This window comes from Arachis ipaensis, chromosome B1, assembly GCF_059453495.1.
Source record: "Arachis ipaensis isolate K30076 ecotype BB chromosome B1, ASM5945349v1, whole genome shotgun sequence".
NCBI lineage: Eukaryota > Viridiplantae > Streptophyta > Magnoliopsida > Fabales > Fabaceae > Arachis > Arachis ipaensis.
Genome location: NC_142436.1, coordinates 144187270 through 144198280, shown reverse-complemented (window position 1 = coordinate 144198280; position 11011 = coordinate 144187270). Strand labels below are relative to the sequence as shown.

General features: G+C 35.1%; 1 protein-coding gene across 1 annotated transcript; it reads left to right on the top strand.

Moving 5' to 3' along the window:
* The first annotated feature begins 4091 nt into the window (after positions 1-4091).
* Positions 4092-7431, top strand: LOC107613991 (Tetratricopeptide repeat (TPR)-like superfamily protein). The gene is made up of 2 exons (XM_088502036.1): positions 4092-4284; positions 5254-7431. The coding sequence occupies exon 2, from the start codon at positions 5521-5523 to the stop codon at positions 7411-7413; it is 1893 nt and encodes a 630-aa protein (XP_088358162.1). The 5' UTR covers positions 4092-4284; positions 5254-5520; the 3' UTR covers positions 7414-7431.
* The last annotated feature ends 3580 nt before the right edge of the window (positions 7432-11011 follow it).

Below are 11011 nucleotides of genomic sequence, written 5' to 3'. Positions count from 1 at the left end.
ACAATCCAGTTCACACAGAACCGTGTCCATGTCGGTCTTCTCTCCTCGGCTCTTCGATCTTGGTCTCCGTCGCAGCCGGCACCGGAGCAGGCAACTGGCACTGGCACTGTGTTGGCTCTTCCATCTAGTGTTCACCTGCAGTTTGATCATCGTCTGCTTGTCCAAAATCTTACTGCTCTGGTAATAATTTGTCATTGGATTTGGTTATTTGCTTGCGTTCAAGAACTATGCTTTCGAAATTACTCTCAGTTTCATGCTTGTTTAGGTCGTTAGGTGTTATGAACTGATGCTTCTAAATGATGTAAATGGTGGAGACCCCCAAGAATTTAGGTCAATATTGGGAATATGGTTTTTATTTTGAAACTGAGAATTTCAGATACTCCAAATTTTTTTTTTTTTGAATCAAAGGGAGCTCAACATAGCAGAGTGGAGCAGATAGCAAAGCTATAGTAAGAATAAAACAAGACAACATACAACTCCTAGACACTGTGACCCGGCCATCAACACCCAAAAGGCTCAGCACCACTCCATTCTTCGTAGAACGTAAACGATCTGTTGATAATGTTCCCTACTCTTGAACTCTTATTTCGGAAGAGTCTGTCATTCCTTTCCAGCCAAATTGTCCAGATAACAGCAAAGAATTCAGTGAACCATCTCTTCCTATCTACCTTCCTTCCTAGAAAGCTCGTCCAACTCTCAAAATGTTCCTTCAAAGTACCCGGAAAGCTCCACCTTTGTTGAAAGGCCATTAGCCAAGCACACCACACCTGCCATGTAATCTCACAACTAAGAAACAGATGATACGCGGTTTCCACAGGCTTACCACAGAGAAGACACCTATTGTCCTGCTGGTCAATAACCCGTAATCTGCACAGTCGATCCTTTGTGTTGACCCTTCCGACTAACGCAAACCAAGAAAGGAGTTCAACCCTCGGGGGGACAAATCCTTTCCAAACAGCACTAGTGAAGCTATAGCTGGTAACCTCCTCCGGTAGGACTTCCTCCTGCATCACTCGCACAAAGGATTTTGTTGAGTAGTCACCTGTTTTATCAAATTTCCATACCACACTATCTTCCCTCCCATTTGTAAGCTTGAATGACTGTAAGATCTCATGAAGCTGGTGTACTAAGTCCAACTCCCACTGGAACAACTCTCTCCTCCACTGGAAACTCCAAATCCACACTAGCCCATCCCAAAAGCCACAGTCTGCTATCACAGATTCATGAAGAGTTGAGACCGAGAAAAGCCTAGGAAACATATCTTTCAATACTCCAGCCGGTAGCCATCTATTCTCCCAGAATCGGATTGTTCTGCTATTCCCTAACTCCATCGACAACCCACTGATCATCTGATCTCTCAGCCCCGACTTACTAACTTGTAGCTGGCATATATCCTTCCAAGGACCCCTTCGCGTGGGAGTAGGCTGTCCTCCCACCATTCTTGCAGGATGCATATTATTACAAGAGCACACCACTTTCTTCCATAAGGGACAGTCTTCTTTCGAGAACCTCCACCACCGCTTAAACAGCAATGCAGTATTTCGAATCACCGCATCCCCAACTCCCAACCCACCTGCCTTCTTTGGAGCCATAACCACTTCCCACTTCACGAGCGGTACCCCGTATCTCCCATCCTCAGTACTCCACAGGAACCGTCGTTGCAGGAAAATCAGCTTCTCTGCCACTGTCTTTGGCATCTTATATAAACTGAGGTAGTAAATCGGCAAGCTACTAAGAACCGCCTTAATTAGGACCAGCTTACCTGCTTTGTTAAGAGTTTTTGCTTTCCACAAACTCAGTTTGTCTTCCACCTTATCAATCACCAGTTTCCATGTCTTAACCAGTCTCGGATTTGCTCCCAGGGGAATGCCCAGATATCTGACTGGTAATGAAGCCTCTTTACAACCCAGTAACCGACACATCCTCCGGACCCACATCCTCTCACAGCTGACCGGTATAAGGCTGGACTTTTCAAAATTAATGGCCAATCCCGACATGAGCTCGAAGCATCTGAGTAGCCGATGATAATTCCTGATGGTCCCCTCATCAGGCGGACAGAAAAGAATAGTATCATCTGCAAACTGCAAGTGAGACAACTCAATATTATCTCTACCAAGCAGTAACGGAGTTATAGGCCATTCCTCACCGCCTTTCCAATCATTCGATGCAAAACATCCACAACTAACACGAACAGAAGTGGGGACAACGGGTCACCTTGCCGTAGACCCCGTTCCATTTTGAAAGGCTTTGAAGGTGATCTATTGACAAGCAATGACATAGATGCAGTGGTGACACACTCCTTTATCCAACCTCTCCACCTCTGGCCAAACCCCATCTTCTGCAAGACAATATCCACAAAGCCCCACTTGACTCTATCATAAGCCTTTTGGAAGTCCAGCTTTATTATTGCGGCGCTCTTTTTTCGTGTTTTTAGCCAGTGCACTGTTTCACAGGCGATCAGGGTCCCATCATGGATTTTCCTGCCCTTAACGAATGCGCTCTGAGTCTCTCCTACCAACCCCGACATTACCTTTCGCATCCTCCTAACCAACACCTTGGATATGACCTTATAGACACACCCCACCATACTAATCGGCCTGAGGTCCTTTATTTCTCTGGCTCCAGTAAACTTTGGCACCAGCGTAACCCACGTAACATTCGAGTCTCTAGGAAGTGTAGCCGAAAGGAAGAAGCCTAGCACCGCATCAGTGAACTCCCTTCCTAAGTCATCCCAGCATTTTTTTGTGAAGTTCATGTTGTACCCATCACTACCTGGCGCCTTTGTTGATACTCCAAAAATTAGTTCGGGTAGTAATATAAGCAAACTTTATAATGTTGGGTAGTTGCAATTTTTAACATATACTGTGATCTGTATTGTTTGGGTGGCCAGGTGGGTGCACATAACTGACAGAAGGTGGAAGATAGAACAAAGTCTTGTTTTTTTAAAAGACTGGATTTTGATACTTCTATTGTTTGATCTTCATAAATTAGAATTTAAATTGTGTTATTTGGTATCTCTATCCAATGGCTTTTTAGCAGGTTTGCATATAAAATCTATGGATATGACACCTCTGCTGTGCCACCATCTGCTATATGCATGCAATGCAGTTACACTATTTTCTTTTTTGATTCATTGTGCTATTAAATTATAGAGAGATGCTTAGCAGCTTAGCTATGGTTTTTGTTTTAATTTTTTAACCAATTTTGACTAGTTGGGTACTGTTTGATTTTTCAGTTATATATCACTTATGCAGTGTTGAAAACAATTTTTGGTAATCCAAAACAATTCACATCATATGATTTCTTTCATTTAAAAAAATTCAGATGGAGGTTTAAGAAATGTCTGTATGTGGAACTCCATGACTTCTATTCTATCTCTGTAATTTTTATTATTATATATGTGTCAGCGGTTGTTTGTGGCTTATTGGCATTTCTTTTATAGGTAGCATTAGCTACTCGGCAACTATGTGAATTATCATAGTCCATTGCTAATAATAATCTATGTCTTTTTTATACAAACTTCACAAAAATTTTGGATGATGAAAAACGCATTGAGAACATTCTATGTTTATGTTTTGCATCTTTGTTACAAAGGCGCATGTAGATTGTAGGTTTACAGAACTTCTCGACATTCTAATTTGTCAGTAATGGTTTCAAAACTGGATTTAAAAAAAAAAAAACCTGATTTTAGATTTGAATATTAAAAAACTAGATTTAAAACCGGTTTGTAAATAAGACCGAATTTAAATTCTAAAACCGATTTAAAACCGATTTTTGTTTTTTTAAACTAGATTAAAATCGATTTCTCTCCTCAATTCAATTCCGGTTTAATTTCATAAACCACAAAAAAAATTCTAAAGTGAATCCGGTTTGAATTTTTAAAAATTCAAACCATACCCACCCTAATATCATGCATTTGCTAACAGAGGCACAAAATACAAGACATTTTCTAATATGAAATACAACATGATCCATTTTTATTGGACTAGGGAACGAAATATAACGCGTGTCCAAATACGTTGTGACCAATTTAATCAGGTGAACTGGACCTGGTTATTCTGCAAAATCAGCTTCAATTTATGTAAAGTAATAATACTACTCATTTTGGTTGTTGTTTGGACTTTGGAAGATATGTTTTCTTCAGTGCTTACAATTTTGTAACAAAAAGTAGAAACCATTTTCATAAAAAATTAAAAATACCAGTCTGATTTTGGTTATTGTTTTGGTCATGTTTTGGAGTAGTTTATTAGTATAGCAGGAACTTGTAAAGAGAGAACATTTAGGGTGTGTTTGGCAAACGCGTTACAAGAAAAGAAGCACGTTTAGCCTTCTTGAAAGCTTCAATTTTTGGTTTGGCAAATTGTTGATTCATGAACGCAGAAGTGATTTTGCTTTGAAAAGCATGGTTTTCAAGAAGCTACAATTTTAAGCTTCTGCGTTTTACAAACGGGCTTCTAGCCATCAATACTCTATCTTTATTTACCTTTTACCAACTTTATCCTTTATACATGTTATTATATTATTTATAGAATTCTTATTATTTTTGTTTACATGAATTTTATTTTTTTATTATTTTTATTTTTATTTTTTATTAATTATTTATTTGATATTATACACTTTTATAATTGTAATTTTTTGTATTATTTTTATTATCTTTTTATAATATAATTTATTGATTCTATTAGGTAAAGTAAATTAAACAAAAAATTAATTATAAATAATAATAATAATAATAATAATAATAAATTATAGCATACTAAAAAAGAGTACTAAGAGTACTAAAAATATACTATATAAAAAATATCATAAATTTTTTTTTGATTTATTTCAATTACTACCAAGATAAATATTTAATTTTTTTATTATTCTTAGTACTCTCTAAAATTTATATTTTGTTAGTTTTAATTAAAAATATATTTTGCCAATTTTTATATATTATTTTTATTTTAGTGTATAAATATTAATTTTATTATAGAATTAATTTTATAAGATCTATTCAATTATCTAAATTAAAATGATAAGATAATATACAAAAATTATTTAAGTTGGTGTCTATTTTAGTAATTTTTTATCTAGAAGTGATTTTGAGTAGTAGAATCTAAACAACATTTATTTTACTATAATTCATTTTGATGCAAAGATTACCAAACATAAATCACTTTAACACAAACTTACTTTTCATCAAAATCAAGTTTGCAAAATCAATTTTATTCAAACTCCAGTTTGTAAACTGTAATCCAAACACACACTTAGTCGTAACAATGTTTTGACTTTTGAAAGTTTAAAGCTCAAGTACCCAAATCTCTAAGGATTTATATTTCAAATTTTCAGTCAAAATACGATGAAATAATTATCTATCATGATTTCTCAAGAAGAGGATTTATTGGTTGATTTTGTAAAATTTTCTGTTTTTTAGTATGATAGGAATTTATTAATAAAGTGACTAACACTTTTTCTTTTGTTCTGAAGCATCGTCCACATTTCCTTGATGGACTTGCTCTCACTTCAACTCCAACCTGAATGAGTCACGTGCGCTCTGAATTGTTCCGTACTACGTCCAAGATCGTAGCCTTAGCACGTTCAGGTAGAATTTCTCATGCTCGCAACTTGTTCGATGAAATGCCCCACAGAGACCCTGTTGCTTGGAACGCCATGCTATCTGCATATTCCCACTTGGGACTTTACCAAGAAAGTCTTGCTTTCTTTGACACCATGCGAATCTCTCATTCAAAACCTGATGACTTCTCATACTCTGCAGCATTAAGTGCATGCGCCAGTGCTTCCTGTCTTCCTTTTGGAACCAGAATTCATGCTTTGGTTCTTGTTTCTGGGTACAGGTCTTCTCTTCCTGTTGGTAACTCGCTTATTGATATGTATGGTAAGTGTCTGTGTCCTGATGATGCAAGTAAAGTGTTTGATGAGATGACAGAAAGAAATGAAGTCACTTGGTGTTCGCTACTGTTTGGTTATGCAAACACTTGTCAATTTGGAACGGCTTTCCAGTTGTTTCGCAGCATGCCTAAAAGGGTTGAAATTGCTTGGAATATAATAATCGCAGGTCATGCTCGTTGCGGAGAAGTTGAATCATGCTTGCATCTGTTTAAAGAGATGTGTGTGAGTTCATATCTGCCAGACCAGTGGACTCTCAGTGCTCTCATGCATGCTTGCACCGAGTCAATGGAATTATTATATGGACGCATGGTGCATGGTTTTGTTATTAATTCAGGTTGGAGCTCTGCCATGGAGGTAAAGAATTCAGTTTTAAGCTTTTATGCCAAATTAGATCGTCAAAGTGATGCTATGAAGGTATTTAACTCCTCAGAAGATTTTAATCAAGTGTCTTGGAATGCCATCATTGATGGCCATATGAAATTAGGAGATACCCAGAAAGCCTTTCTTGCCTTCCAGCAAGCCCCGGAAAAAGATGTTGTTTCTTGGACTTCTATGCTTGCAGGGTATACCAGAAATGGGAATGCAGAGCAAGCTCTGAGTATGTTTGTAGACATGACAAGAAACTCTGTTCGGCTTGATGATTTAGTAGCTGGAGCAGTCCTTCATGCTTGCGCTAGCTTAGCTATACTAGCATATGGAAAAATGATGCATAGTTTCGTAATTCACCATGGTTTAGACAAACATTTGTACGTTGGCAATAGCTTGGTTAATATGTATGCTAAATGTGGGGATATAGAAGGTTCTAGGCTTTCCTTTCATGGCATTGTTGAGAAGGACCTAGTATCATGGAACTCAATGTTATTTGCATTTGGATTACACGGGCATGCTGACGAAGCTCTCTGCCTATACAGAGAAATGGTGGCATCCGGTATAAGACCAGATGAAGTGACCTTCACAGGGCTGCTAATGACTTGCAGTCACTTAGGCCTAATAGATGAAGGCTTTGCATTCTTTCAATCAATGAGTTTGGAATTTGGACTTTCACCTGGAATGGATCACGTTGCATGCATGGTGGATATGCTCGGTCGAGGCGGGTATGTAGCAGAAGCAACTAGTTTAGCCAAGAAATATTCAAAAACAAGCAGAGATAGGACCAATTCATGTGAGGTTCTTCTTGGAGCATGTTACACACATAGTGATTTAGGAACTGGGAGCTCTGTGGGAGAATATCTAAAGCACTTAGAGCCTCAAAAGGAGGTTGGTTATGTTTTGCTGTCAAACTTGTATTGCGCTAGTGGGCAGTGGAAGGAAGCAGAGAGGGTGAGGAGGGCAATGATGGATCAAGGGGTGAGGAAAGTGCCTGGTAGTAGTTGGATTGAGATAAGAAACAAGGTTACAGCTTTTGTATCTGGTAATAATTCATGTCCCCACATCGCTGAAATTTCAAAAATGTTGTGCTTCCTTGAATTAGAAATGAGACACATATGGTTAATTAATTTTGATATTGATGGATTTTTATAAAACGATGGTTTATTTATTATTATTATTATTATTATTATTATTATTGGTGTCTATAAAACAATGGTTTATATGGAAAATTAACTGCATAAGCACTTATTTATTTATTTATTTTTATTTTCAAGTTTAGTTTTTCTTCTTTTTTTTTTTCCATACAAAATCTGTTTTAAAAAAAACATAATTTAATCTTAAAGCAAGTACAAGTATAAGCGGTGCATGGAAAAAGGTATAAAATAGTAAATGTTGTTGATATTATTTCTTCCACTTATAGTTCCTCTCTTTACAGTTATACGACTTATATCAAAGTTAATTGGTTATCTTATTGAAAAAAGGGGAATACTAAGACTAATATTTTGTGTTAAAAAAAATGGTTACTATAAGGAAATGTATAGGGAGCCGTTGATTTAAATATAAGAGAGAGAAAAAAAAAGGTGTTGGCCATCTAAAATTAATATCTCCACCATTGTAGTTGATTTGAATAATCCCTCTAATAAATTTACCGATATGTACATGATTTACAAAAATTTCTTAGGTGCAGTGTAAATAAGAGTTTTTGTTCTATTCTACTCATACTGTGACTCAGCAATAATGTTAGAAAGAGGAAGGGATAAGAACATTTTAAATTCTGAAAATTTAATTTTTTACAGAGTAAAAATGACATATTGCTAAATTGTCACAATCTAAATGGAATGGAATGGTTTAAATTTTGGCTTAATAATTAAATTCATCTCTGAAAGATCACCTATTTTTTAAATTAGTTTTTAAATTATTTTTTTAGTTATATTAGTCTTTAAAAGATAAAACGTAAGTCGAATTAGTTCTTCCGTTAGTTAGACGATGACATGTCACGTTAAGTGCCACGTGACATGATGATGTAGTAGGTTAATGCTATGTGTTATAAAATGATTAGTGGACGTGTCAGGTCAGTGACACCTAACACGCTATGTGTCACTTGACATGTAAAAAATGATTTATAATCAAAATAGTCCCTAAAAATTCAAATATAAGTTATTTTTGTTTCTAAAATTTTAAAAATTAATCAAATTAGTTCTTATATAAATTTCTTTTAATTTTTCATAATATTAAATTTAAAATATTTTTTTATAGTACTAATTTTAATATTATTTTTTAGACCTTAATAAACAAAATTCTCTTTGCATAAAATAATAAAAATAATTAAATTATTATAAAATTATTTTATCATTTATATTTTAAAATTAAATTGTAAATTTTTTATAGTAATTTTTTTTATTCAAATGAGTTTATCAAATTATTGTTGATAATATATTTAAAAATTTAATATTTTAAATTTCATTAAATAATATAGTAATTATTTTAAAATTTAAATTTTTTAAAATTATAATTTTATTATTTTTTTGAAACAGAGGTAACTCAACACATTAAAGTGGAGCAAAACACACAAACATAAATACATAAAACTGCATACAAAGAAACCAAACTCCTAGCACCTCCTGCTATCAACCACCGTAAGCATCACCACCATTTCATCTTTGTAACTTAACACTGTCCTTGTTTGAATGAAGTCAATACTAGCTCTTTGATTCTTGAAAATTCTAGCATTACGTTCCAACCAGATGTTCCAGATCACTGCAAAGAATGCCGTCATCCACAGCTTCTGCCCTTGTCTTCTGTTGTACATGCCAATCCAACTCCCAAACATTTCTTTCATGGTTCCAGGAATAACACATGCTCTATCAAAGGACCGCAGCCAAGAACACTACACCTGCCATGTGATGTCACACTGAATAAATAAATGCTCTACAGTTTCTATCCCCTTGTGGCACAAGACGCACATATTATCACTATTGATGACAACTCCTAATCTAGTCAACCTCTCCTTAGTATTAATCCTACCAACTAACACAAACCATCCAAAAAGCTCAATTCTTGGGGGTACCAGACCTCTCCATAGTGCACTTGTGAAGCTATAACTCGTGATCTCATTCGACATCGTCTCCGTTTGGATTACCTGCAGAAATAATTTCGTGGAAAAGACACCTGTATTATCAAACTTCCACACAACCATATCCTCGCTCTCAGATGACAGCTTCACTGGCCTTAATCACTCATGCAGTTGATGGATGAGTTCTAACTCCCATTGGAACAAGTCCCTCCTCCATTGAAAATTCCATATCCACTCTAACTCATTTCAAAACCCACAGTCCCCTATTACAGCTCCTTGTTGGCTTGAGATAGAGAAGAGTCTTGGAAAACTCCCTTTCAGAGGACCACCCTGAATCCAACAATCTTCCCAAAATCGGATTTTCCTACCATTACCGACTTCCATCACCAACCCACTCACCATTTTATCTCGCACCCTTTGTTCTTTGATATTCAGCTGGCATATGTCCTTCCAAGGCCCCCCTTTGACTGGTAGAGACTGCGATGCTAGCATTACATTAGGGGCCAACTTGTTGCAGTAACAAACAATCTTTTTTCACAGCGGACAATCTTCCATTGAAAACCGCCACCACCACTTAAACAAAAGTGCGGTGTTTCTAAGCACTGCATCGCCCACCCCCAAGCCCCCCCTTTTTCGGAGCCTGGACCAACTCCCACCTGACCAACGGTATGCCATCGGTTCCATCTTTCTTGCACCACATAAACTTCCTTTGTAAAGCGATCAGCTTGTCCACCACCGCCTGTGGCATCTTATACAAGCTAAGGTAATAAATGGGCAAGCTATTTAGTACCGATTTGATGAGAACAAGCTTACCTGCTTTATTCAACACCTTTACTTTCCATAAACTGAGCTTCTGTTCCACTTTATCTATGATTGATTTCCAAGTCTTCACCTAGCGCGGATGAGCTCCTAAAGAAACTCCAAGGTAACGAACAGGCAACTCCATTTTTTGGCACCCCAGTAAGCGACACGCCTGATCAATCCATCGTTGCTCACAGTTCACGGGGATCAGATTTTATTTAATTTATATGGTAGAACTTAATATTAAAGTAGTAGCATTTTAATATTAAAGTAGTGATCTTTTAATATCGGTAGAACTCACTAAATTATATTGTTTAATTTTATTATTGTTAACATTAAAAGGCCACTACTTTAATATTGAGTTCTACCTAATAAATTAAAAAATAATAAAATTACAATTTAAAAAATTTAAAAATTTAAATTTTAAAATAATTACTATATTATTTAATAAAATTTAAAATATTAAATTTTTAAATATATAATCAACTATAATTTAATAAACTCGTTTAAATAAAAAAATGTACTATAAAAATATTACAATTTGAAAATATAAAATTTTAAAATATAAATGATAAAATAACTTATAATAATTTAATTATTTTTATTATTTTATGTAAGGAGAATTTTGTTTATTAAGGGCTAAAAAATAATACTAAAATTAATACTACTAAAAAATATTTTAAATTTAATATTATGAAGAAAAAATAAAAAAAATTTATATAAAGACTAATTTGATTAATTTTTAAAATTTTAGGGATGAAAATGACTTACATTTGGACTTTCGGAGACTATTTTAATTATAAATAACTTTTTAACATATTAAGTGACATGTGGCGTGCTAGGTATCATTAACTTGACATATTAACCAATCATCTT

Bases quoted from the DNA above. Each gene is read 5' to 3' on its own strand.
- LOC107613991 (XM_088502036.1), top strand. From the start codon at position 5,521: ATGAGTCACGTGCGCTCTGAATTGTTCCGTACTACGTCCAAGATCGTA.